We start from the raw sequence: 23,182 nt of genomic DNA, 5'->3' as shown, positions 1-23,182 counted from the left end.
ATACTAATAGCTGGAAAGTGTCAAAAATATTAGGAAAAGCATTTTTAAAAATCCATAAAAATCCATATATTATCAATATATAATTTTGCAAATATTTACACTACTTTCATATAGTATTTGCATATTTTTTAAAAACTGACTATAAATGATACTGTGTGAATATGCATATACATTTTAAATACTGATTTCGCTTAATATATCGAAGCTTAAAATCTGATCTTCAAAAATAAAATGCATAACATATATGGACAAACACTAAGTGACTGGTAAATATTTAGGTTGATTCTAATACTGTTTTTAGTAGATCATACAGAAATGAATATCTTTTGCTTTTTTCTGCGTGGATTATTTCATTTGCATCAATTCCTGATGTGAATTGTTTTCCAAAGGAGTTGCAGAAAATTATGACACCCATGATGACCAAGGGTGCTCGTTTTACCTTACTGTTATCAGTTCTGCAGTATTTTATTTACATTTTTATTGATTTGAGAGAGCAATAAAAATCTCTCTAAGATTTTCATTTGCTAATAGCATCAATGTTGAACATTTTCCTCTATGTTTTTTTACTAAGAGTATTCCTTCACGCCCCATTTCCTTTTATCTACTATAGTGTTAAGTATCATTCTTTTAAAAAACCCATTTGTATGAGCTTTTCATACAGACGTTATTTCTTGTTATGCCTTATTTATTACGAATGTTTTCCCGGTTTGTTGTTTCTCTTTTGACCAGTTACAGAGATTTTTTTTTTTTAAGTTTTTTACATTGTCCTAGGAGCAACCATGTCACAGATGTAAAAGTTAGATTTGTTCTCTTAACTGAAAATCTTGGGGTATCTGAGAAGGAAAATTACTACTTTCCAGCAGTCACAAAAAAGGAGTATGTCTTTTTTCAAAATGAAGATTTCAGCCCTAGGACACTAATATTCCAATGCACCATGTTATCTTTTAAATCACAAAAACAGAGCCATAACAGAATTAACAGGCATTATAAAGAAAAACTGTGTTTCAACCCATCATCTCTGATTTTCATGTACATATTTAATAATAGTTGTTTAAAAGTTTGAATTATGTAGATATATTTATATAACATTTATAATAATTTAATTGCTACAGAGTAATACTTTGAGTTAAATTATTACAATTTACCTCTCCCACACAACTAAGGTAAATGTTGAAAACATCTTCGTAATAAGGCACAAGCCTATTTTACTTATTACCATCATGATTTAGTTTTAAAAACAACACTGGCCAGGCGTGGTGGCTCATGCCTGCAATCCCAGCACTTTGAGAGGCCAAGGCAGGGGGATCAGGAGGTCAGGAGTTCGAGCAGCCTGGCCAATATGGTGAAACCCCGTCTCTACTAAAAATACAAAAATTCGCCGGGTGTGGTGGCAGGCACCTGTAGTCCCAGCTACTAGGGAGGCTGAGGCAGGAGAATCGCTTGAACCTGAGAGGCGGAAGTTGCAGTGAGACAAGATCGTGCCAATGACTCAGGCCTGGGCAACAGTGCGAGACTCCATCTCAAACAAACAAACAAACAAAAAACAAAACAAAGCTACCCTATTCTGTTAGGAACACATATTGATTATGTACATACATCACAGAAATAAAAGTTAGTTGATGCCAACTGGTATGTGTGTACTGACTGTTCTGTATAGAAAATCCTGACAATGCAGAGGAAGTCGGATGTAATGTGGTTGAGAAGGCCTTTTCTGTTGGCCAAAATTCAAAATAGTTTCAAGTGTGGCAATAACGATAAAATAAGACATAAAGTGAAGAAAGTAGAATATAAAATTGTATACACTGCATAATTAAAATCAGGTAATTTTAAAACCCTATACATTAGAGAAGATTGGAAAGAAAATTACCAGAATGTTAAAAATTTCTAGGTGTGGGTGCAATAATATGGGTAATACTTTTCTTTTTACCTACTATTTTCAAATTTGTCTGATTAACCTATATTACTTTTTAGTATAAAAAGTACTCATTCTATATGTTTTGTAAGAAATAGTGATCTGTGGCCTGGGTGCAGTGGCTCATGCCTATAATCCCAGCATTTTGAGAGGCCGAGGCAGGTGGATCATTTGAGGTCAGGAGTTCGGAACCAGCCTGACCAATATGGTGAAATCCCATCTCTACTAAATGCAAAAATTAGCCAGGCATGGTGGCAGGCACCTGTAATCCCAGCTACTGGGGAATCTGAGGCAGGAGAATCACTTGAACCCGGGAGGTGGAGGTTGCAGTGAGCTGAGATTGCGCCACGGCACTACAGCCTGGGTGACAGAGTGAGACTCCATCTCAAAAGAAAAAAGAAATACTCATCTGTAAGAGATATGTGCATTTGTTTTTATGCGTTCTACATAGTAGAAACTCTACTATGGATGAAATTACTTCATTTGAAGTAAGTGTCCTAAAGCCACTAATTTCATCTTTGGGGAATGGTACTTTCTCTATTAAGAAAGAAAATTCCTCTTAATACCTTCTGAGAACTTCTTTCATCCTCATCTTCAGATGGATCTGACTGGTGTTTTGGACTGTCCATTTGAAGGAATGCTCTGACATCTGGACTAAAAAAAAAAATTAACTTTATTATAACTTCAAAAGCATTTCTACAGCGTTTCTCCCTTTTAAAAGGAAAATCAAAATAGAAATAACTATATTAGCATTTACAGTAAGAAAGTCAAACAGAATCCATTAATATTCATTATTATAAATATAATAAGCAAATTAATTTTTTAAAAATAGAGAAACAGACAAATGGGCAAATATATAAACAGGAAGTATATGGAAAAGAAAACCCAAATGACAAGCAAATTTGTAAAGATGGCTAACTTCACTAGTAATCAGAGAAATATAAGTTAAAATGATAATGAGATATCATGTTATGTCCATTATCTGGCAAAGGTTAGAAAGACAGATAATACCAAAAGTTGGTAAAAAAAAAAAAAAATAGGGTAAGAGAAATGCTCAAATATTGTTGGTGACAATGCAGAATGAAGCAACTTTTCTGAAAAAGCAATCTGGCAACACTTGGTAAAACTGTATATGCATTTTCCCTGGGCCCCAGAAATTCTAATTTTTGTGGTAAACCATAGAAAAAATTATGTGCAGGTCCAGTGAAAGGCATGTAATTATAATGTTCATTGCAGCATTTTCTGTAACAGGAAGTTAGAAGCAAAATAGGCATTTATCACCAGGCAAATGAGTAAGTCAACTATGGTAACTGCCTACAGGGAGTAACAGTCAACAGTCAGAAGCAAGAAACTATAGCACAGTACCATTTATATATATATATATTTTAAATACTCACAGACACAAAACATCAATCTGTTTACTGAAGATACACAGATATATAAGGACAAATATCAAACACATTAAAGTGGGTGTCAACGGGGGGATGAGGAAATGGCTATGAAGATGAAGGATGAAGAGAAAAAAATGGACTAAAATTAGAGATGGCCCACAGATGGACTCATGACGACTGTGGGGAATAATTAAATCTCCATACCTGGCACCTTCTCCCCAGTCTGTCCTTAATTATTTAATCAAGTAATACATATTATTTGTAGGAAACTCGAAATTTGAAAAATTATTTTTAAAAAGAGGAGGCCTTAGCCAGGAGTGGTGGCTCATGCGTGTAATCCCAATGCTCTGTGAGGCTGAAGCAGAAGGATAATTTGAGGCCAGGAGTTGGATACCAGCCTGGGCAACATGGCAAGACTCTGTCTCCACAAAAAATAAAAACAAAAAAACCCAGGCATGATGGTGTGCACTTGTCATCCTAGCTACTCAGAAGGCTAAGGCAGGAGGATTACTCGAGCCCTGGAGGCTGAGGCTGCAGTGAACCAAGATTGCACCACCCCATTCCAGCATGGGTGACAAAGCAAGAACTTGGCTCTAAAAATAAACAAAATAGGAAAAAAATAGAAAAAAAGAATTGGGCTGGTGTAAATGTAAAATGGTACAGCCACTGTGGAAAACAGTTTGGCAGTTGCTTGAAAAGTTAAACACAGAGTTACCTTATGACTCAGCAATTTCAAACCTAGGCAAAGACCCAAGAGAAATAAAAACATATGTTCACATAAAAACTCATACATGATTTCTCACAGCAGCATTATTCATAACAGCCAAAAAGTGGAAATATCCCAAATGTCCACCAATAGATGAACGAATAAACAAAATGTGGTGTTATCCATACAATGGGATATTATACAGCCATAAAAAGGAATGGAGAGCACTAACATATGCTGTAACATGAATGAATCTCACAAATATTATGCTAAATGAACAAAGGAAAAAAAAAGTCACCTACTATATACTTTCATTTTAATAGGCAAATCTGTACAGACAGAAAGTAGAATAGTGGTTGCCAAGGGTTGGGGGAGGAGAGAATTTGGAGGTAAAGTTTCTTTTTAAGGGGGATGAAAATGTTAGATTAGCTTTGAGGTGATAGAATTAGTGATGACGGTTGTAAAGCATCGTGAATATACTAAAAACTACTGGGCCGGGTGCAGTGGCTCACACCTGTAATTCCAGCACTTTGGGAGGCCGAGGCGGGTGGATCAAGAGGTAACGAGTTCAAGACCAGCCTGGCCAACATAGGGAAATCCTGTGTCTACTGAAAATACAAAAAATTGCCGGGTGTGGTGGCATGCACCTGTAGTCCCAGCTACTCAGGAGGCTGAGGCAGGAGAATCTCTTGAACCCGGGAGGTGGAGGTTGCAGTGAGCCGAGATGGCACCATTGCACTCCAGCCTGGGTGACAGAGCAAAACTCTGTCTCAAAAAACAAAAAACTAATGAATTATACACTTTAGAATAATTTAAATGGTGAATTTTTAACTTAATAAAAAAGGTTTATAAAATGTAGGGGTGGGGATTTTCAGTCTTACCACATAGAAGCAACCACTGTTAACATTTTGGCATATTTTATTTCAGTCTTTTTCTCTGCACATTTAAGATCACAATATATTTAAAATTTCACTTTAAAATTACATCATAAACATTTCCCTGTTTTGTTAAAAACTTTATAAACAATCACTTTTGATAGATGCGTGATATATAACATGAATGTACTAAAAATTACTCAATGATTCTTCCACTTGAGCGTATGACTTCCAACTTTTCATTACCATAAACAATGCTGCAGTTGACAATCTTTGTGCATAGTATCAGAACTCTACGACTTTCAGAATAGATTTTTAAAAATAAAATTACTCATCTGAATTATAAACCATTTTACAGTATTAAACAAATACAGTTTGTAAGACTGATTTCCAGAGCAGTTGTACCAATTTATACTCTTCTAGCAGTATATGAACATCCTGAAGACTCTCAGGCTTGATTTGCATTAAATGTTACATTTTATATTAACATCTTGGATAATTTGATGTGCAAAACTGTATTTTAAAGAGGAACTACTCAGTATCACTTTCAGTAAAAAGTGAAATGCAAAATTACAGCAACAGTAAGATACCATTACCCACTCACCAGAATGGCTAAAATGGAAGACTAACAATACTAAGTGTTAATGAGGTAAGCAACATGATTTCATATGCTCATGGAAAATGTACAATGGGTAAATCACTTTGCAAAACTATTTTGCATTATCCACTAAAGTTAAACATATACATACTCTACAACCCACAAGTTCTACTCCAAGATACATCAGAAATGTTGGCACATGTGCACCAAAAGGTATGTTAATGGCAGTATTATTTATAATAGTCAGAAAATAGGAATATTAGTATCTCAAATGCCCATCAACAGTAGAATGAATTAACTGTGGTATACTCATACAATGGAACATTATACAACAATGGAAATGAACAAACTATAGCTACATGCAACAACATGGATGACTCTCACATTGCTGGGAAATAAGCCAGACAGAGAACACATATCGTATGATTCCATTTATATAAAGTTCAAAAACAGGGAACACACTAATCTATTTTGTTAAAAGTTAGGCTGATAGTTACCTTTGGGAAGGAAGAAAGAAAGAGAGACTGAAAGAGGATGTGTAAGAGATCTCAGGGGTGTTCATAATATTTTCTTTCTTGGCCTTGGGGGGATGATATAATTCAGTTATGTTTATTTCTCATAATTTATTGAGCTATACAGTCCTGATCTGGGCACTTTTCTCTTTGTTATACTCAATAAAATTAAAATAAGGTATTTCTGCTTCCATTTCATTTCTTAAATACATAAGGAAATGTTTAGTTTCTCTGACAATAAGCCATTTCTGTGTCCTTCTTTGTGAACCATTCAATGTGCTTTGTCCTGGTTTCTTTTTTTTTTTTTTTTTTTGGTGTCTTAAGTGTTTGCATGGGCTCTTTCTATGTTAAATGTATTTATCTATCGTCCTTTATCATGGAAAGCTTTTTCTGTATTTTTGGTTTTCAATTTTACTTACTTATGATTTGCAGGTTCAAAAGTTTTGCTTTGTTTTTTTGCTTTTGCTGTTTTAGAGATGGGTCTCACTCTGCCACCCAGGTTGGACTGCAGTGGGATAATCACGGCTCACTGCAGCCTGGATCTCCTGGGCTCGGGTGATCCTCCTACCTTACTACCTCAGCCTCCTGAGCAGTTGAGACTACCAGCACATGCCACCATGACAGGCTGATTTTTTGCATCTTTTCTGTAGAGAGGGTTTGGCATGCTGCATGGGTTGGTCTTGAACTCCTGGACTCAAGTGATCTGCCTGCCTTGGCCTCCCAAAGTGCTGGGAGTATAGGCATGAGCCACCGTGCGCAAGTTTTTATTAGTCAAATTTTTCATTGTTTTACTCGGTGATAATGTCATGCACTGACAATATGCTCAGAAAACCCTTTTTCATCCAGAGATGAGAGAAATACTAACATTTTATTCTAGTTTGAAAATGATTTTAAAATGTTTTTAATAAAGTCATCTTAAAAATCAGCTTTTCAGGCCGGGCGTGGTGGCTCACACCTACAATCCCAGCACTTCAGGAGGCCGAGACGGGAGATAACTTGAGGTCAGGAGGTCGAAACCAGCCTGGCTAACATGGGGAAACCCCGTCTCCATTAAAAATACAAAAATTAGCGGGTGTGCTGGCACACACTGTGGTCCTAGCTACTTGGGAGGCTGAGGCAGGAGAACTGCCTGAACCTGGGAGGCAGAGGCTGTAGTAAGCAGAGATCATGCCACTCTACACCAGCCTGGGCGACAGAGTGAAATTCCATTTAAAAAAAAAAAAAAAAAAGCTTTTCCTACTGAATGTTTTTTTTTGATGAGTCTTGTTTTATGCCTGCTAGAGTACAGTGGCATGATCTCGGCTCACTGCAACCTCTGCCTCCCAGGTTCAGGCGATTCTCCAGCCTCAGCCTCCCAAGTAGCTGGGACCACAGGCACACGCCACCACGCCCGGCTAATTTTTGTACTTTTAGTAGAGATGGGGTTTCACCACATTGGCCAGGATGGTCTCAATCTCTTAACCTCATGATCCACCTGCCTTGGCCTCCCAAAGTGTTGAGGTTACAGGCATGAGCCACTGTGCCTGGCCAGAAGAAAAGCTATTTTTAAAGTGTATTTCCTGCTGGGCACAGTGGCTCATGCCTGTAATCCCAGCACTTTGGGAGGCAGATCATCTGAGGTTAGGAGTTCCAACCCAGCCTGGCCTGTTGATGAAACCCCATCTCTACTAAAAATACAAAAATTAGCTGGGTGTGGGGGCGCACACCTGTAATTCCAGCTACTCAGGAGGCTGAGGTGAGAGAATTGCTTCAGCCCGGGGAGTGGAGGTTGCAGTGAGCTGAGATCACACCACTGCACTCCAGCCTTGGTGACAGAGCAAGACGCTCTCTCAAAAACGTAAAAAATAAAAATAAAAAATAAAGTACATTTCCTTAACAGTAATAACAGGTACACAGGAGGGGCTCAAGATACACTTGCTGACTGGCTTCTCTTCTTGCTCTCTTAAATTTCTACTATTTTAAGAACAGGTTGGCCGGGCGCGGTGGCTCAAGCCTGTAATCCCAGCACTTTGGGAGGCCGAGACGGGCGGATCACGAGGTCAGGAGATCGAGACCATCCTGGCTAACACAGTGAAACCCCGTCGCTACTAAAAAATACAAAAACTAGCTGGGCGAGGTGGCGGGCGCCTGTAGTCCCAGCTACTCAGGAGGCTGAGGCAGGAGAATGGCGTAAATCCGGGAGGCGGAGCTTGCAGTGAGCCGAGATCTGGCCACTGCACTCCAGCCTGGGTGACAGAGCGAGACTCCGCCTCAAAAAAAAAAAAAAAAAAAAAAAGAACAGCTTGATGTTCAAATGAAGAGCATGAAAATTAAAAGTTCTGTTAACAACAGAAAAGATCTAGAAAATAGGAAATGTGGGCCACGTGCAGTGGCTCACGCCTGTAATCCAACCACATTGGGAGGCTGAGGCAGGCAGATCACGAAGTCAGGAGATTGAGACCAACCTGACCAACATGGTGAAATACCGTCTCTATTAAAAATACAAAAATTAGCTGGGTGTGGTAGCACACACCTGTAATCCCAGCTACTTGGGAGGGTGAGGCAGGAGAATCGCTTGAACCTGGGAGGCAGAGATTGCAGTGAGCTGAGATTCTGCCACTGCACTGCAGCCTGGGTGACAGAGCAAGACTCTGTCTCAAAAAAAACCAAAACAAAACAAAAAAAAAAAACAAAGGAAACGTCACATTTTGCTAAAAAGATAATGTCAGTTAAAAAATTAAGCTTATCACACCTGTAATCCCACCACTTTGGGAGGCTGAGGTGGGCAGATCACGAGGTCAGGAGATTGAGACCATCCTAACACTGTGAAACCCCGTTTCTACTAAAAAAACAAAACAAAACAAAATTAGCCGGGCGTGGTAGCACACCCTGTAGTCCCAGCTACTGGGGAGGCTGAGGCAGAAGAATGGTGTGAACCCAGGAGGCGGAGCTTGCAGTGAGCTGAGATCACACCACTGCATTCCAGCCTGGGTGACGGAGTGAGACTCCTTTAAAAAAAAAAAACAGTTTAAAAGACTTTTGGCTATTTTTGGGGTGCTGGAAATATCTTTTATCATGAATGGAATGGTGATGGTTACAGGGTGTATATATATTTCAAACTCCATTGAATTGTATACTTAAGAATTGTGTATTTCACAGTATAAGGTTTTGGAAACTGGCAATTTAAAATAATCCCATTGCTTTTAGTTGAATTTTAATGCAAAATATAACATACTTATAATACTGCACGTCAAGATTCAGAATGAATACTTAGTATTTATTATATAGTCTTAGGGGTTCTGAATAACTTAAAATACTAGGAGAAGTAATAACCACTACCATTTATTGCATACTTATTCCATGCCAGCTCTGTCAAAGGAATAGACAAATTCAAGCTTTGAATGCATGACTTACATTTCACACAAGCCAGTAATATGCCAATTCAAAGTAATCTCCAGTGTATATAGCAATAATTAGAGATTAGAAGGGTGGGTCTAAGGTGAAGGTAGCATAGCGCATATCCCCAGGAAAAGGCGTAACGTTTAAGAAAATAATTAAACAAAGAGCCAAATAAAAAGACTTTTTACTGAGGAACAGACTAGACAAGGGAACTGTGAGTTCAGGTATCCTACCAAATTTCATGCCCTTCTGCCACCTGCCAGAGGATACCTGTTCTTACTGCACTGCCTAATGCTGGTGTGACCACAGCTGTGAGACCTGCTTGACCCTTGCCCTACCTGGGAGCATCAGGGGAAATCCCTGACCAGAAGACCTTGTCAGAGGAAATCCAGTTTTAGCATTTTAGTAATTTAGTAAATTCAATTAAGTAAATTTAAAAAGCAGGTCAGAGGGCCTGTTCAGAATAGTATAAGGCCTCTGTGAGCTATAAAGAACCATATAAATGATAATCATTTTTAGAACAATTATTCAAAAATACAGTTCTTCAGTGTTGTGGTTCTGAAAAGACTGTTAAAGTGTGTCATATTTACACCATTGCCCATAGGCAACCTTTAGTTTACAGATAGGTGAGCTGCGGAAAAGCTCTCCAAATATTTATCCTCTTCATTTCCTCTTAGATAACTTTATACACACAAGTATTATAACATAAATTACAAAACACAATAAATGTAATGAATACTCATAAAACAACTACCAGACTCAAAAATGAAAACACAAGCCAAACCACAGATCTACCAGTGTTTTTGTAGGTATTTCTGATACAACCCTCCACCTTCCCAGCTGGCAGCTACTGGCCTACAGAAAGAAGTTTAAACCTGTCAGCATGAGACACCCTCAGGGCTGGAAAAGCACCTTTATCTTAATGGCTGCTGGAATACTGTGTTGAGAAAGAATGGAGGCCTCATGTGGGTCAACAGAACACTGCCCCAAGTGGAACAGAAATGGTGGCACGTGTGCCCAACCCCAGACAACTCCTTCAACTTCGTCTTCTTTCCCAAAATCTGCTCAGCTCCAGTCACCATGAAATGTTAAGTGTCCTGACGGTTCAGGCTTTCTGTATCCTTTTACGCCTGGAATGCATTCTCTTTCTTTCTCGAATGATTACACATCCTTTAAGTTGCAAGAAGCCTTCCTTGACCTCCTCAAGAAGAGACGCCTACACCTTTCTCTGCTATCTTCTAGCACCTGTATCATAAAAATTATCCAGCTTCAATTTCTTGTTTATTAATATATGCCTGTCTCTCCCACTACACTGGGAGCCTGCGCCTCTGGAAGGTAGGGATGACACTTAGCTTTATATTCCCAATGCAAGTAGCAGGTACTTAAATGCTTTTTGAAGGTATAGATAAAATATAATACCAAATAATTAGCAAGATGCTTTATTATGCTAATTCATTTCAAGTTTAATCTATAAAACTAATGCAAGTACAAAAGGAAAAAAGAAAATAAGATGAAGAGAAAAGGGGAGAAAGAGTATCAGGGAGAAAATGCTCAAGGAAGATTTTACAAACATATATAGCACAGTAATGTTTCACAGAACAAACAAAATTTATGTAAGGATTATTCGGTATTCTTAGGTTTGGTGTGAGTGTCCCTTTAGAACACAACAAAAATTACTTACTGGTTATAAAGTTCTGGATGCCTAACAAGGTTCTGAATGAATTCATTTAGTCCTGCTCTTCTTTGTTTAATAAAATCTGGAAGAGAAATATAAACTATTAGGATTATTTGTATCAGACTATGCAATTATTATCATCAACAGTTATATAATAGACAAGCACAAGATAGTAAATTTTGATTAAGAAGCTATTTTTAAATACATGCTACTTGTCACACAAAGAATACATACTTAGAAATTATATATTATATGAATCATTGTATTTATGTAATTATATATTACATATTACATATATGTAATTATATACTAAAATTAAAACTAAGCGGACAATTTATCTCCAAAAAGAAAGTTCTCAAAAACTGCCTATTATGGACTCTAAATAGACTAATTACAAAAATTGGAGAAGCACATAGATTTGTCCAACTCCTCATGTACTACCAGACAAGGAATAAAAACTAACACTATGACACTGATGACTGAAAATCACACAAATTAAAAAAAATAAAGATTTCTGGAAATCCTTTGCAACTGGGAAATAATGATTAATTGGTTAACTGAATATCACCAAAACTCTAGTTTAACTTCCACTGTGAAAAACAAACAAAAAACTTAAAAAAATGCACAGGCATACTTTCCCAACAAGTAATTGTCCAGTATTTTCTTTTTTTAAATTTTTCTTTTTTGGTTGAGACAGGGTCTTGTTCTGTTGCCCAGGCTGAAGTGCAGTAGTGTGATCTAGGCTCACTGCAACCGCTGCATCCTGGGCTCAAGCAACCGTCCCGTCTCAGCCTGCTGAGTAGCTGGGACTATAAGCATACAACACCATGCCTGGCTAATTTTTGTATTTTTTGTGGAGACAGGGTCTCACTATGTTGCCCAGGCTGATCTTGAACTCCTGGGCTCAAGCAATCCACCGTCCTCAGCCTCCCAAAGTGCTGGGATTACAGGCATGAGCCATTGTGCCCAGCCTGTCCAGTATTTTTGAAGTGTTTTGTTTGTTGATAATTGAAGCTCATGCAATAGCAGTTTAGGAATAAATATTAAGCACAAACCTTTCTTTACTTTGAAATACACACTTACACACTTTTCTTGGAATTAGAAAACTTTATTCAAATATCTTTGTCTCTCCCATTTCCTAACCTTGAACTTTTCCAAGATTTAAATTTTTACTTGTAAAATGTGGATAGTAACAATATTTATAACTCATAATGCTGTTATAGGATTAAATGAGATAATGCATATAAGTTTATAGTAGGATGTCTGGCAGATGGTAAGAGCATTACTTATAGCTAATAATTATTAGATACTGTTACTTTTGTTGTTATTATTATTAGTGGTTGTGGGGTCTAAAAGCCATTATCCTAAACTCTTTTTTTTTTTATTCAAGACAAAGTCTTGCTCTGTCACCCAGGCTGGAGTGCGGTGGCGTGATCTTGGCTCACTACAATCTTCACCTCCTGAGTTCAAGCGATTCTCCTGCCTCAGCCTCCAAAGTAGCTGGGATTACAGGTCCGCACCACCACACCTGGCTAATTTTTGTATTTTTAGTAGAGACGGGGTTTCACCATGTTGGCCAGGCTGGTCTCGAACTCCTGACCTCGTGATCCGTCTGCCTCGGCCTCCCAAAGTGCTGGGATTATAGGCATGAGCCACAGCACCCAGCCAATTCTGAAGAAATATGCTCTAAAAATTAAACACATGTCATTTGAGAAACTGTCTCCTAAATGGCGAATCTCTGGATAAAAACCCATAAAAAATATTCCACTTGATAATGAGTTTTGGTTTAGTAAACTGATTTCTACTGAATAAAGGTATAATATATAGTGTTTGTCACCAAAATGATGGGTCATTTTCAGGTTTATTTCCATTTCTTAAATGGAAGGTATGGCTTCATACAAATATAAACAAATATAAAATCAGGTCTGGTCTTTGGGAGCCAGATGCATGTACTTGGTACTTTTTTCTTATTCGTCTAAGAATTCCTTGAAGAATTTCAGGTAGGTATCTTATTAAACTCTTTCAAGGACATTCATAATGTTACCAGGTAGCAAAGCATATGTGAGGTTTACATTAAAAACTATAATTGAAACACAGATATTTCTTGAGAACTGAACTTAGTAACACATGAAGAACTAAAATGAATGACTACATTTAGGATATTCAGAGAAAACCTAATAACTATATGGAAGCAGCTTTAAATTGTTCTGTGGATGCTTACTGAAGATATATTGGTTTCTTCAATATATCTTATATGGTTTCCTCTGGGTGTATCCTATTAAAAAATCTTTAAATTCATAATAAAATGTTAACAAAAAGTACAGGCAGAGATCATTCTTAAAATCAGCCTTCAAATATGTAAGATGTATCTTATAGAGGTTGACAAACACTAGAATAAAGAAGTAGAAAAAAGAAAAAGAAGACATAGGCTTAAGCTGCAGGATAAGAACTCAAAAAGATAAGCAAAAATCCCATAAAATGGCTACCAACCATGAGATAAGTTAAAAAGGGAATTTCAGAATGTTTTTCTTAGGTATTATTTTATTTATTTATTTATTTTTGTTGTTGCTCTTGTTGAGTTTTGCTCTTGTTGCCCAGGCTAGAGTGCAATGGCGTGATTCCGGCTTACGGCAACCTCCGCCTCCCAGGTTCAAGCAATTCTCCTGACTCAGCCTCCAGAGTAGCTGGGATTACAGGCGCGTGCCACCACGCCCGGCTAATTTTTGTATTTTCAGCAGAGATGAGGTTTCACCATGTTGGCCAGGCTGGTCTAGAACTCCTGACCTCAGGTGATCCACCCACCTCGGCCTCCCAAAGTGCTGGGATTACAGGTGTGAGCCACTGTGCCCAGCCAACTTTATTTTTAACTTTTTATTATGAAAAATTTCACAAGTACACAAAAGATGAGAACCTTATTCGCCTACTTTAAAATTTATCAACATTCTGCTATTCCAATTTCATTCATTTATCCTCATTCCTCACTTTTTATTTTTTTTCTGGAGTATTTTAAAGCAATTCTCAGGCAGTTTTTTGTTTTGTTTTGTTTTGGTGGAGGGGGAAATAAATCAGTATTTCTAAATGGTAATGTCTTTAAAAAAAATAGTAAAGCCATGAAATCACTCTCTCATAATGTCTATAAATTCTTTTATTTCCCTCCAATAAACAGGTAGAACTAATTCTTCTCTCCTGAATGGGGGTTGGACTTAATGACTACCTTCTAATGAGAGGAATATGGTGGATGTGATGGCATGTGCCTTCTAAGACTAAGTCAGAGAAGGCAACGAGGCTTCCTCCTTGCTAGCTCTCTTGGATCACTCACTCTGGGGAAGCCAGTTGCCATGTTGTAAGGACACTCAAGGCCCCTTAAGAAGAGGCCCACTCACAAGGAACCAAGGCTTTCTACCAGAAACTATATGAGTGAGCCATCTTAGAAGCAGATCCTTCTGCCCCAGTAAAGTCTTCAAATCACTGATGGTCTTTGCCTAGAACTATTAATTCATCAGAAGTTGTATAAGGATTTTCCAGTTCTATCATTCTGTGATTCTTCTATTTATGAACTGTGATTCCACTACAAGTATTTTCCAACATTATCTCTTTGGTACAAAGAAATTACATTTCATACAACAAAGGCAAGATAAATCCTTGATTTTTTAATTTATTGATTTGGCAAATAAATTTACTCTAGTAACCTCTACAGCATTTCATGAGGTTTTTTTTTTCCCCTAAACAAGCAAAGTAAATTGGAAAGTCTTTATACTGATGTGCTCTAACCTGCTACAATAATTACTTTCTCCATGCCGTCTAATCTTTGCTCAGTAAAAGCCCCAACAGCTAGGCTCCTGTGTTCTTTTGATAAAACTCCAGTCATCCTAAATAGCTTCCTTGCTTTCAGGCAAGCTGTCCTGAGATCACCATGTACATTTCCTGTGCCAGATCTGGGATCACCATTTATCCATGGAACTCTGGTTCCTTTGAGAGGGAAATGGTACTTAGAGATCACAATCTGAATGCTAGGGGTGTTGGTTACTACTTGTTATTGCTTTTAGGCATTTCCAAAAGAGAGTGCTAGAAAATATTTTTACAAAGCTAAAAAAATAAATTATGGGTCAGGTGCAGTGGCTCATGCCTGTAATCCCAGCTACTCGGGAGGCTGAGACAGGAGAATCGCTTGAACCTATGAGGTGGAGGTTGTGGTGAGCTGAGATCATGCCATTGCACTCCAGCCTGGGCAACAAGGGCGAAACTCTGTCTCAAAAAAAAAATAAATAAAATAAATAAATATTTCAAACTATATCTCCAAATTAAGTTACAAATTACAGGATTCTGCTGGGTGTGGTGGCTCACGCCTGTAATTGTAGCACTTTGGGAGGCCAAGGCGGGCAGATCACCTGAGGTTGGGAGTTCGAGACCAGCCTGACCAACATGGAGAAACCCCAGCTCTACTAAAAATACAAAATTAACCAGGCGTGGTGGTGCATGCCTGTAATCCCAGCTACTTGGGAGGCTGAGGCAGGAGAATCATCTGAACTCAGGAGGTGGAGGTTGCGGTGAGCCAAGACCACACCACTGCACTGCAACCTGGGCAACAAGAATGAAACTCTGTCTCAAAAAAAAAAAAAAAGAAAATTGGCCGGGCGCGGTGGCTCAAGCCTGTAATCCCAGCACTCTGGGAGGCCGAGACGGGCGGATCAGGAGGTCAGGAGATCGAGACCATCCTGGCTAACACAGTGAAACCCCGTCGCTACTAAAAAAATACAAAAAACTAGCCGGGCGAGGTGGCGGGCGCCTGTAGTCCCAGCTACTCGGGAGGCTGAGGCAGGAGAATGGCGTAAACCCAGGAGGCGGAGCTTGCAGTGAGCTGAGATCCGGCCACTGCACTCCAGCCTGGGCGACAGAGCAAGACTCCGTCTCAAAAAAAAAAAAAAAAAAAAAAAGAAAATTACAGGATTTTTACTTAAAATCTTTGATTTTGTTTGTATCACTTTCCTCTCCTGTTTAAAATCTTGGTTTCCATGATAGTAACAATAATGACAGAATAACAACTCCATATAACTAACATTAACACTACTGAATGCAGTGTAAAATTTGTCCATGGGTTTTTGTTTTTATCCTTAGCAATATATCCCATGAAGAATATACAGTCAAAATCCCATGTTTTAAAGTTATTTAAGTTAGGTTTTTTCCTTCAGTTTATTTTCAGTTGTTAGAGGCTGCTTTGTTATTGCATTTTTATTTTTGTTTTTAAATTGTTTAAAATGTGTACATGGTTCCAAAGTCAAAGGTACAAACAAAATTCATTCAAGGGCATCTAACTTCCACCCCTTTTGCCTTTCCTGATCTCTCCTTCACCCTTAAAGTCACTAGTTTTATTAGTTTTTCATTTATTCTTCCATTATTTCTTTTTGAATCCCCATACCTTTTCCTACACAAAAAATACACACCACACAAATTCATTTGCCATACTGTGATTTTTTTTCCCATTTAACGGTATATTCTGGAGATCACACCATAGCAAAATACATAAAGAGCTTTTTTGTTCCTTTTTACAAGTATGTTATATCCAGCTCCATCGGAAAAGTATTTCCATTGTTTCCCGTTTTTCTGTTAATAATTGTGTCACAATACACAGTCTTGTGTGTACATATCATATGCAGTTTATTTTATGGACAGATTTCTAGAAATGTGATTTCTTGGCCAAAGTGGAAAATGCATTAACAGGTTTTCTAAACATTACCAAATTCCCCTCAACATGGATTGTATCATTTTTATTCCACCAGAAAAATATGGGAATGCCTGTATCCCCAAAGTGTAACCACATGAGCATCTTATCAATCTCTGTTTTTCTGAATTTGACTTAGATCTGATTTCCCCAGTGCAGGACTTTCTAATATCTCTGTGATATATGATCCCTTTCACTGTATGCAGTGAACAGAAGTCTTATGGAAATGTAATATTACGCATATTCGATATACACGGGATAGAGAAACAGTTCTTCAAAAAAATCAGTTTTTAGTGTCAATTAATTCATCAAAACAAAGTACCAAAGAGCATGCAGCTTGGTATCTTGCTTTTAACAATGACTTCTTTGCTTTCTTTCCTTGATTAAATAATTGTCTTAAGTAATTAGTTAAGGGCTCTACAGAACTCCAACCCAAGTTCCAGTCTCATATTATCACTAGTAGTTTGATTTCTTAATATTTTTCTGCCACTTCTAATTAGTTAATTCTCTCAGTCACCCAGGGCAGACCCTCCAATTATCTCTCATTCTCTTCTCTATATGTCTGTTACCTAAGCAATCATCAAGATGTATTCCAGATTTTTCATTAAAGGAGTTCTTGTACATTGCTCATTTTTAAACCCTATTTCTACCCTAGTCCCCATACTCATTATCTAATGCCAGGGCTACTGGACTATTACCTTAACCAGTCTCCCAGTCTCTACTCTGCTGTGCCCACCATAAATTACCCACTGTCAGTTTCACATCTTGATCAAATGCCACTAAGGCCAACACGCTACCCACGAAGATGCTTTTCAACCTGTGTTCCAAGGAGATACCTCACTGTTATACCAACAAAACAGGTCTATTTAAATTTTTTTTCACATATTACATTTCCATAAGATTTCGTGTGTGTGTGTGTGTGTTTTTGGGGGACAGAATCTCACTCTGTTGCCCAGGCTGGAGTGCAATGGCGTGATCTTGGCTCACTTGCAACCTCCGACTCCTGGATTCAAGTGATTATCCTGCCCCAGCCTCCCGAGTAGCTGAGACTACAGACACACACCACTATGCCTGGCTAATTTTTCTGTTTTTAGTAGAGACGCGGTTTCACCATGTTGCCGCTGGTCTTGAACTCCTGGCCTCAAGTGATCCGCCCACCTTGGCCTCCCAAAGTGCTGGGATTACAGGCGTAGCCACCATATCTGGCCTCCATAAGATTTCAATTGGGAAAAAAGTGTTCTGCTGCTGAAAACAAAGCACGAGTACAAAAGCCACAGGTCTACAGAATATAATCTGGCTTTGTTGTGCCAACTCAATTTTCTCTTGCTTCTCTTTATTAATGGGTTCATATATTTAGTAATACTTTAAAACCTAGTATTTGCCAGTTTTAAAGTAATAAAGTAATACTTTAAAACCAGTATATTGCCATTGTCAACCAACAAAAAAAGACATGTCTGCACCTTCAGAAAATCTACAGCCTACTATAAGACAGATTAGCAATTACAATGAAATGTGCTATATACTCCTGAGAGAAAAAAAAAACACAACTCTGTATGTAACCAGGGAAGTGAGAACATTCTCCAATCCTGAGTTTCATAAAAAGTGTAAATAATAATAAGCCTCTTTATTATTCTATAGGGCTATAGGCAAAGCAGCCTCTGGGGAAAAAAAAGTTTTAATTAAAGGAAGAATGTGGAAGAAATGTGAAACAGATGCAGGATAAAGAGCAGTCTGTTAATGGTGGGTAGAATTCTATAGGATACAGTGATATGGTCTGGGAGGAAAATGAATGGTATGAAGTTAGGATGGAGAGAGAAAGCACAGTCAAGATAAGGGACCTTAGAGCTTTTATCTTGAGTAGTGACCAAGATCTCTCTCTCTTTCTTTCTTTTCTTACACAGACATGTAAGGTATTAATTTAACTGGTTACAAGCAAATTAGTTGCAGAAGGAGGGCAATCCATTTGGGATTCATCCGTGGCAGAGACAGATGACTCTTCTGATAGAATTCCTGGTGGATAAGAAGACTTCTGTTTCCCTATAAGTAGATACCTGTGACCTCTATTAATCTCTTGGGTTCTAGGGGAAAATTCCATGCCCATAGCTTTAGTCATATAGGTGCTAGATGCTGAGACCTTGTGTGTCAATGGGCTCCCCACGGGTGAGCAATAGGATATCTTTTTTTTTGAGATGACGTCTCGCTCTGTTGCCTAGGCTGGAGTGCAGTGGTGCCGATCTCAGCTCACTGCAACCTCTGCCTCCTGGGTTCAAGTGATTCTCCTGCCTCAGCCTCCCAAGTAGCTGGGACTACAGGCGCATGCCACCACGCCTGGCTAATTTTTTGTAGTTTTAGTAGAGACGGGGTTTCACCATGTTAGCCAGGATGGTCTTGATCTCCTGACTTCGTGATCCGCCCGCCTTGGCCTCCCAAAGTGCTGGGATTACAGGCGTGAGCCACTGCACCCGGCCTAGGATATCTTTTTGGTATCCCATTCAGAGGTCTGCAAGTTGCTATGTACACAGTATATATTTAATGTTTCTGAATATAAAAGTGAATATTCTTCATGACACTGATTTAAAGTCAGTAAAGTTTCCCAAATTAACTTGAAGGATCAATTAAAAAAAATTTTAATAGGGTCTCCCTCTGTCACCCAGCCTGGAGTGCAACGGCACAATGACAGCTCACTGCAGCCTTGAACTACTGACCTCAAGCAATCCTCTCACCTCAGCCTCCTGAGTAGCTGGGACTACAGGTTCATGTCACCATGCCCAGCTAAACTTTAAATTTTTGTAGAGATGAGGTTGCCCAGGCTGATCTTGAAACTCCTGGCCTGAAGTGATCCTCCTGCCTCGCACTCCCAAAGTACTTCGATTACAGGTGTGAGCCACTACACCCAGCCCATAGACAGATAAATTTATCTGAAGTCAGACTGCTTGAATTTAGCTTCCAAATCTGCCCTTTACTATCTGTATGTGGTCCTGGGCAAATTAATGTGTCTTAGCTTCCTTATCTATAAAAATAGTGATAACAACAATAACACCCAACTCACAAAATTGTGAGGATCGAATAAATTAAAACACATGAAGTACTTAAAACAATGCCTAGTAGATAGTAAGCACCTTCCTGAGGCATTATTTTCATAGGGCATGAGATCTTTTAAAGTCCTGCACTGCTATACAGTGCAATGAATATGTTAATTTACTTCTTCAAATTTCAACGATCACTTCATGGCTGGCCTATGAAGTTGTTTCTTACCTGGATCAAAATTATCACCAAATATTCTCTTGGCAGGAATCTTCAGAGCCATAGCAGGAAACTGTTTTTTTAACTAAAATTTTTAAAAATAACATTATATGAACTAATTTTATAAGTCTTCTAGTTATGCATACATCAAAGCCAAATACAATCTGATTTTAAAGAAAATCCATCATAAGACATACTTTTGAATTTATGATCATCCGAAGTACAATATAAATTATACCAATAAAATGTCACAAACTAGTCATCTTTTTTGGTCCCAATAAAATACCTGGTATCTGTGTGACCTAGAATAAAATACTCAACATCTGCATCTCATTTTCCTGCCTGTAAAGTGAGGATAATTTTAACAATTACCTTACAGATTTGTTGTTTTAAAGGAGATTATGTATGGCAAGTGCTTAGGCTAGAACCTGGTGTTACAGTTCCGAATACGTATTACTCACTTATTATCTCAGGAGAAGATATGATCTTGGTGTTTTCTCTACATGGATTGACAATAGATTTTTAAGGAAGTAGATGAATTTTGCTTTCAATATCCTTTCTGCTCTAACCTTCCCCTTACTAATATTCTAATAAGTGAGACCTCATCTCTACAAAAATAAAATTAAAAAAAAATACCTAGTCATGGTGGCACATGTCTGTGGTCCCAGCTACTTCTAAGGCTGAGGTGGGAGGATTGCTTGAGCCTGGAAGGTTGAGGCTGCAGTGAGCCATGATTATGCCATTGCACTTCAGCCTGGGCAACAGAGTCAGACCACGTCTGAAATATATATATATTTTTTCTAATACATTTGTTTATCAGATATGCTTGTCTTCAGAGAAGGAAAACTTGGCCCTGAGGAAATTAAATTTGGGGCAGTTAAGTCACAAAAATGGGTTATATTTTCATTATAAGTTTGATGTCAAAAATACACACACATATGTAAAAACTGTATCTCAGCTGGGCATGATGGCTCACTGAGGCCTGTAATCCCAGCACTTTGGGAGGTTGATGTGGGAGGATTGCTTGAGCTCAGGAGTTTGAGACCAGCCTGGGCAACATAGCAAGGCCTTATCTCTACCAAAAAAAAAAAATCAGCTGGGTGTAGTCCAGCTATACAGTATGCAGGAGGCTGAGGTGGGAGGATCACTTGAACCAGGGAGGTCAAGGTTGCAGTGTGCCGTGATCACACCATTGCACTCCAGCCTAGGTGACAGAGCAACAACCTGTCTCACCAAAAACAAACAAACAAACAAAACACCCCAAAACAATACCTCTAACTACCAACTGGTAGGAAATACAAAGAACAGAGGAATGTACTAATCACTTTACAGCATGGGGCATGCTGTCAGTAAAATGCAGACTGAAAAATATGTAAACAAATGATCTTGTTTTTTTTCATACACACACACGAAAAAAATGTGTAAAGGAAAGAAAAGAAACGCAGAGGGGGAACCTAGTGATTAAATGACACTTAACAGACTTATCAACCAGTCACATAAACCCTAACTGGATATCTGATATTAAGGCATTACTGTTCATTTATTTTTAGATGTGGTAATGATACTGTGTATACATTTTGTTTTTAAGAATTTTTATCTTTTAGAGATGTATACTAAAATATTTACAGATGAAAAGATATGATGTCTGAAATTTGTGTTGAAATTATGATGAGCTGGCTAGGGATAGAGATGAACCAGGAATGGCCATGTATCAGTAATTATTGAAGCTGGATGGTAACATATTATTATTTTCTGAATTGGTACTAGTATGTCTACTTCTGTATGTGTTTGACAATTTCCTTCCTTCCTTCCTCCCTCCCTCCCTCCCTCCACTTCCTTTCCCTTCTCTTTCCCCTTCCCTTCCCTCCCCCTCCCCCTCTCCCTCTCTCTTTCTTTTTTCCCTTAAGATAGTCTATAGCTCTATCAACCAGGCTGGAATGCAGTGCTGACCTCCTGGGCTCAAGTGATCCTCCCCTCAGCCTCCTGAGTAGCTGGGACCACAGGGCACACACCACCACAACTAGCAAGTTGTTTTATTTTTTGTAGAGACAGTCTCATTAAGTCATTGCCCGGGCTGGTCTTGAACTCCTGAGCTCAAGCAATCCTCCTGCCTCAGCCTTGCAAAGTGCTAGGATTATAGGTGTGAGCCACTGTTCCTCGCCTGTGTTTGACAATTTCTATAATAAAAAGTTTAAAATATACACTAGTCATAAAGGACACATTGAAGTTGACAAAATGCCTAGAGATTTTTTCTTTTCTTTTATTCTAAAAGGAGTACAGGAAAATAATTTGTGTTTTTGAACTTAGGGAAATCCAGACCAGGTTCAACCTGATTTCTGTAGTTTCAAATAATTCAACCAATAACTATTTTCCTATTTTTTTCTTTGCCCCTCACTACAGGAGGCAGAATTACAAGGAGTTACATAAAAAGAGACACAGAAAGTGATGAAATAAGAACAATGAAAAAAGGGTGAAAAGAAATACAAAAGAAATTAGGGAGATGAATGATAAAACCTGAACTACAAGTTAAGGAAACTCTTCTGCCAAAAGTCGAAAGACGGGATGTTTCACAGAAGAGAGAATGAAAGTGATCATGGATGGAGGTACCCCAAACAAGCTTTCCTATTTTATTTTTACGCTTACAGATACTCAAATATTAACAATTTAATTAATCACCTGCTATTAAAATCATGATGACACACTACCAGTGTGGATCTCCACAATGCTGAGTTTTTAGATGACATTCCCTACACCCCTTCCTCTTACGAAGAGTTTCACAAAAGACAACATCTTTAGCAGGTAAATCTAGCCTACGAAATATTTTAAGCAAAAGACAGAAAGAAGCCTCAAATGTATGTGGTGTATGCGGTGTGTTTGTGTGTGTGTGTGTGTGTGTGTGTGTGTGTGTGACAGAGAGAGAGAGAGAGAGAGAAAGAAAGAGAGAGACACAGACTACAGTCATGTTATTTTTACCCGAGCATAACCCAGGCATCCTGATGGGTACAGGTGGATTTACACACTCCTCAAAGACATGCTGAACATGTAGATAATGCATATTCAAGAGTTTCAAAATGAGCTAACATTTCAACCCTCACTCAGCCTCCAATATAAGCCATTTTTTAAAAAATCACTAAAAACTTATGGAAGATATTTCCATGTACAAACTCTTATTG

At 38.3% G+C, this 23,182-nt stretch overlaps 1 protein-coding gene across 14 annotated transcripts in view; it reads right to left on the bottom strand.

The window, feature by feature from the left end:
- Window positions 1-23,182, bottom strand: part of LOC101000053 (serine/threonine-protein kinase Sgk3) — a 146,653-nt gene that overhangs the window by 37,296 nt on the left and 86,175 nt on the right. For 13 of the 14 annotated variants that reach the window (XM_003902825.4, XM_009213128.4, XM_009213131.4 and 10 more), the window contains 3 exons: window positions 20,022-20,094; window positions 11,054-11,129; window positions 2,479-2,566 (listed from right to left, as the gene is read on the bottom strand). In XM_003902825.4, the coding sequence (XP_003902874.1) occupies window positions 2,479-2,566; window positions 11,054-11,129; window positions 20,022-20,094 (237 nt within the window). The remainder of the gene's footprint in view (window positions 1-2,478; window positions 2,567-11,053; window positions 11,130-20,021; window positions 20,095-23,182) is intronic. The other variant, XM_009213135.4, reaches the window with a different exon arrangement.

The sequence above is a fragment of the Papio anubis genome, chromosome 8 (assembly GCF_008728515.1).
Source record: "Papio anubis isolate 15944 chromosome 8, Panubis1.0, whole genome shotgun sequence".
Classification (NCBI taxonomy): domain Eukaryota; kingdom Metazoa; phylum Chordata; class Mammalia; order Primates; family Cercopithecidae; genus Papio; species Papio anubis.
Note: the sequence above shows the minus strand (reverse complement) of the source record. Positions and strands in the feature narration are given on the sequence as shown.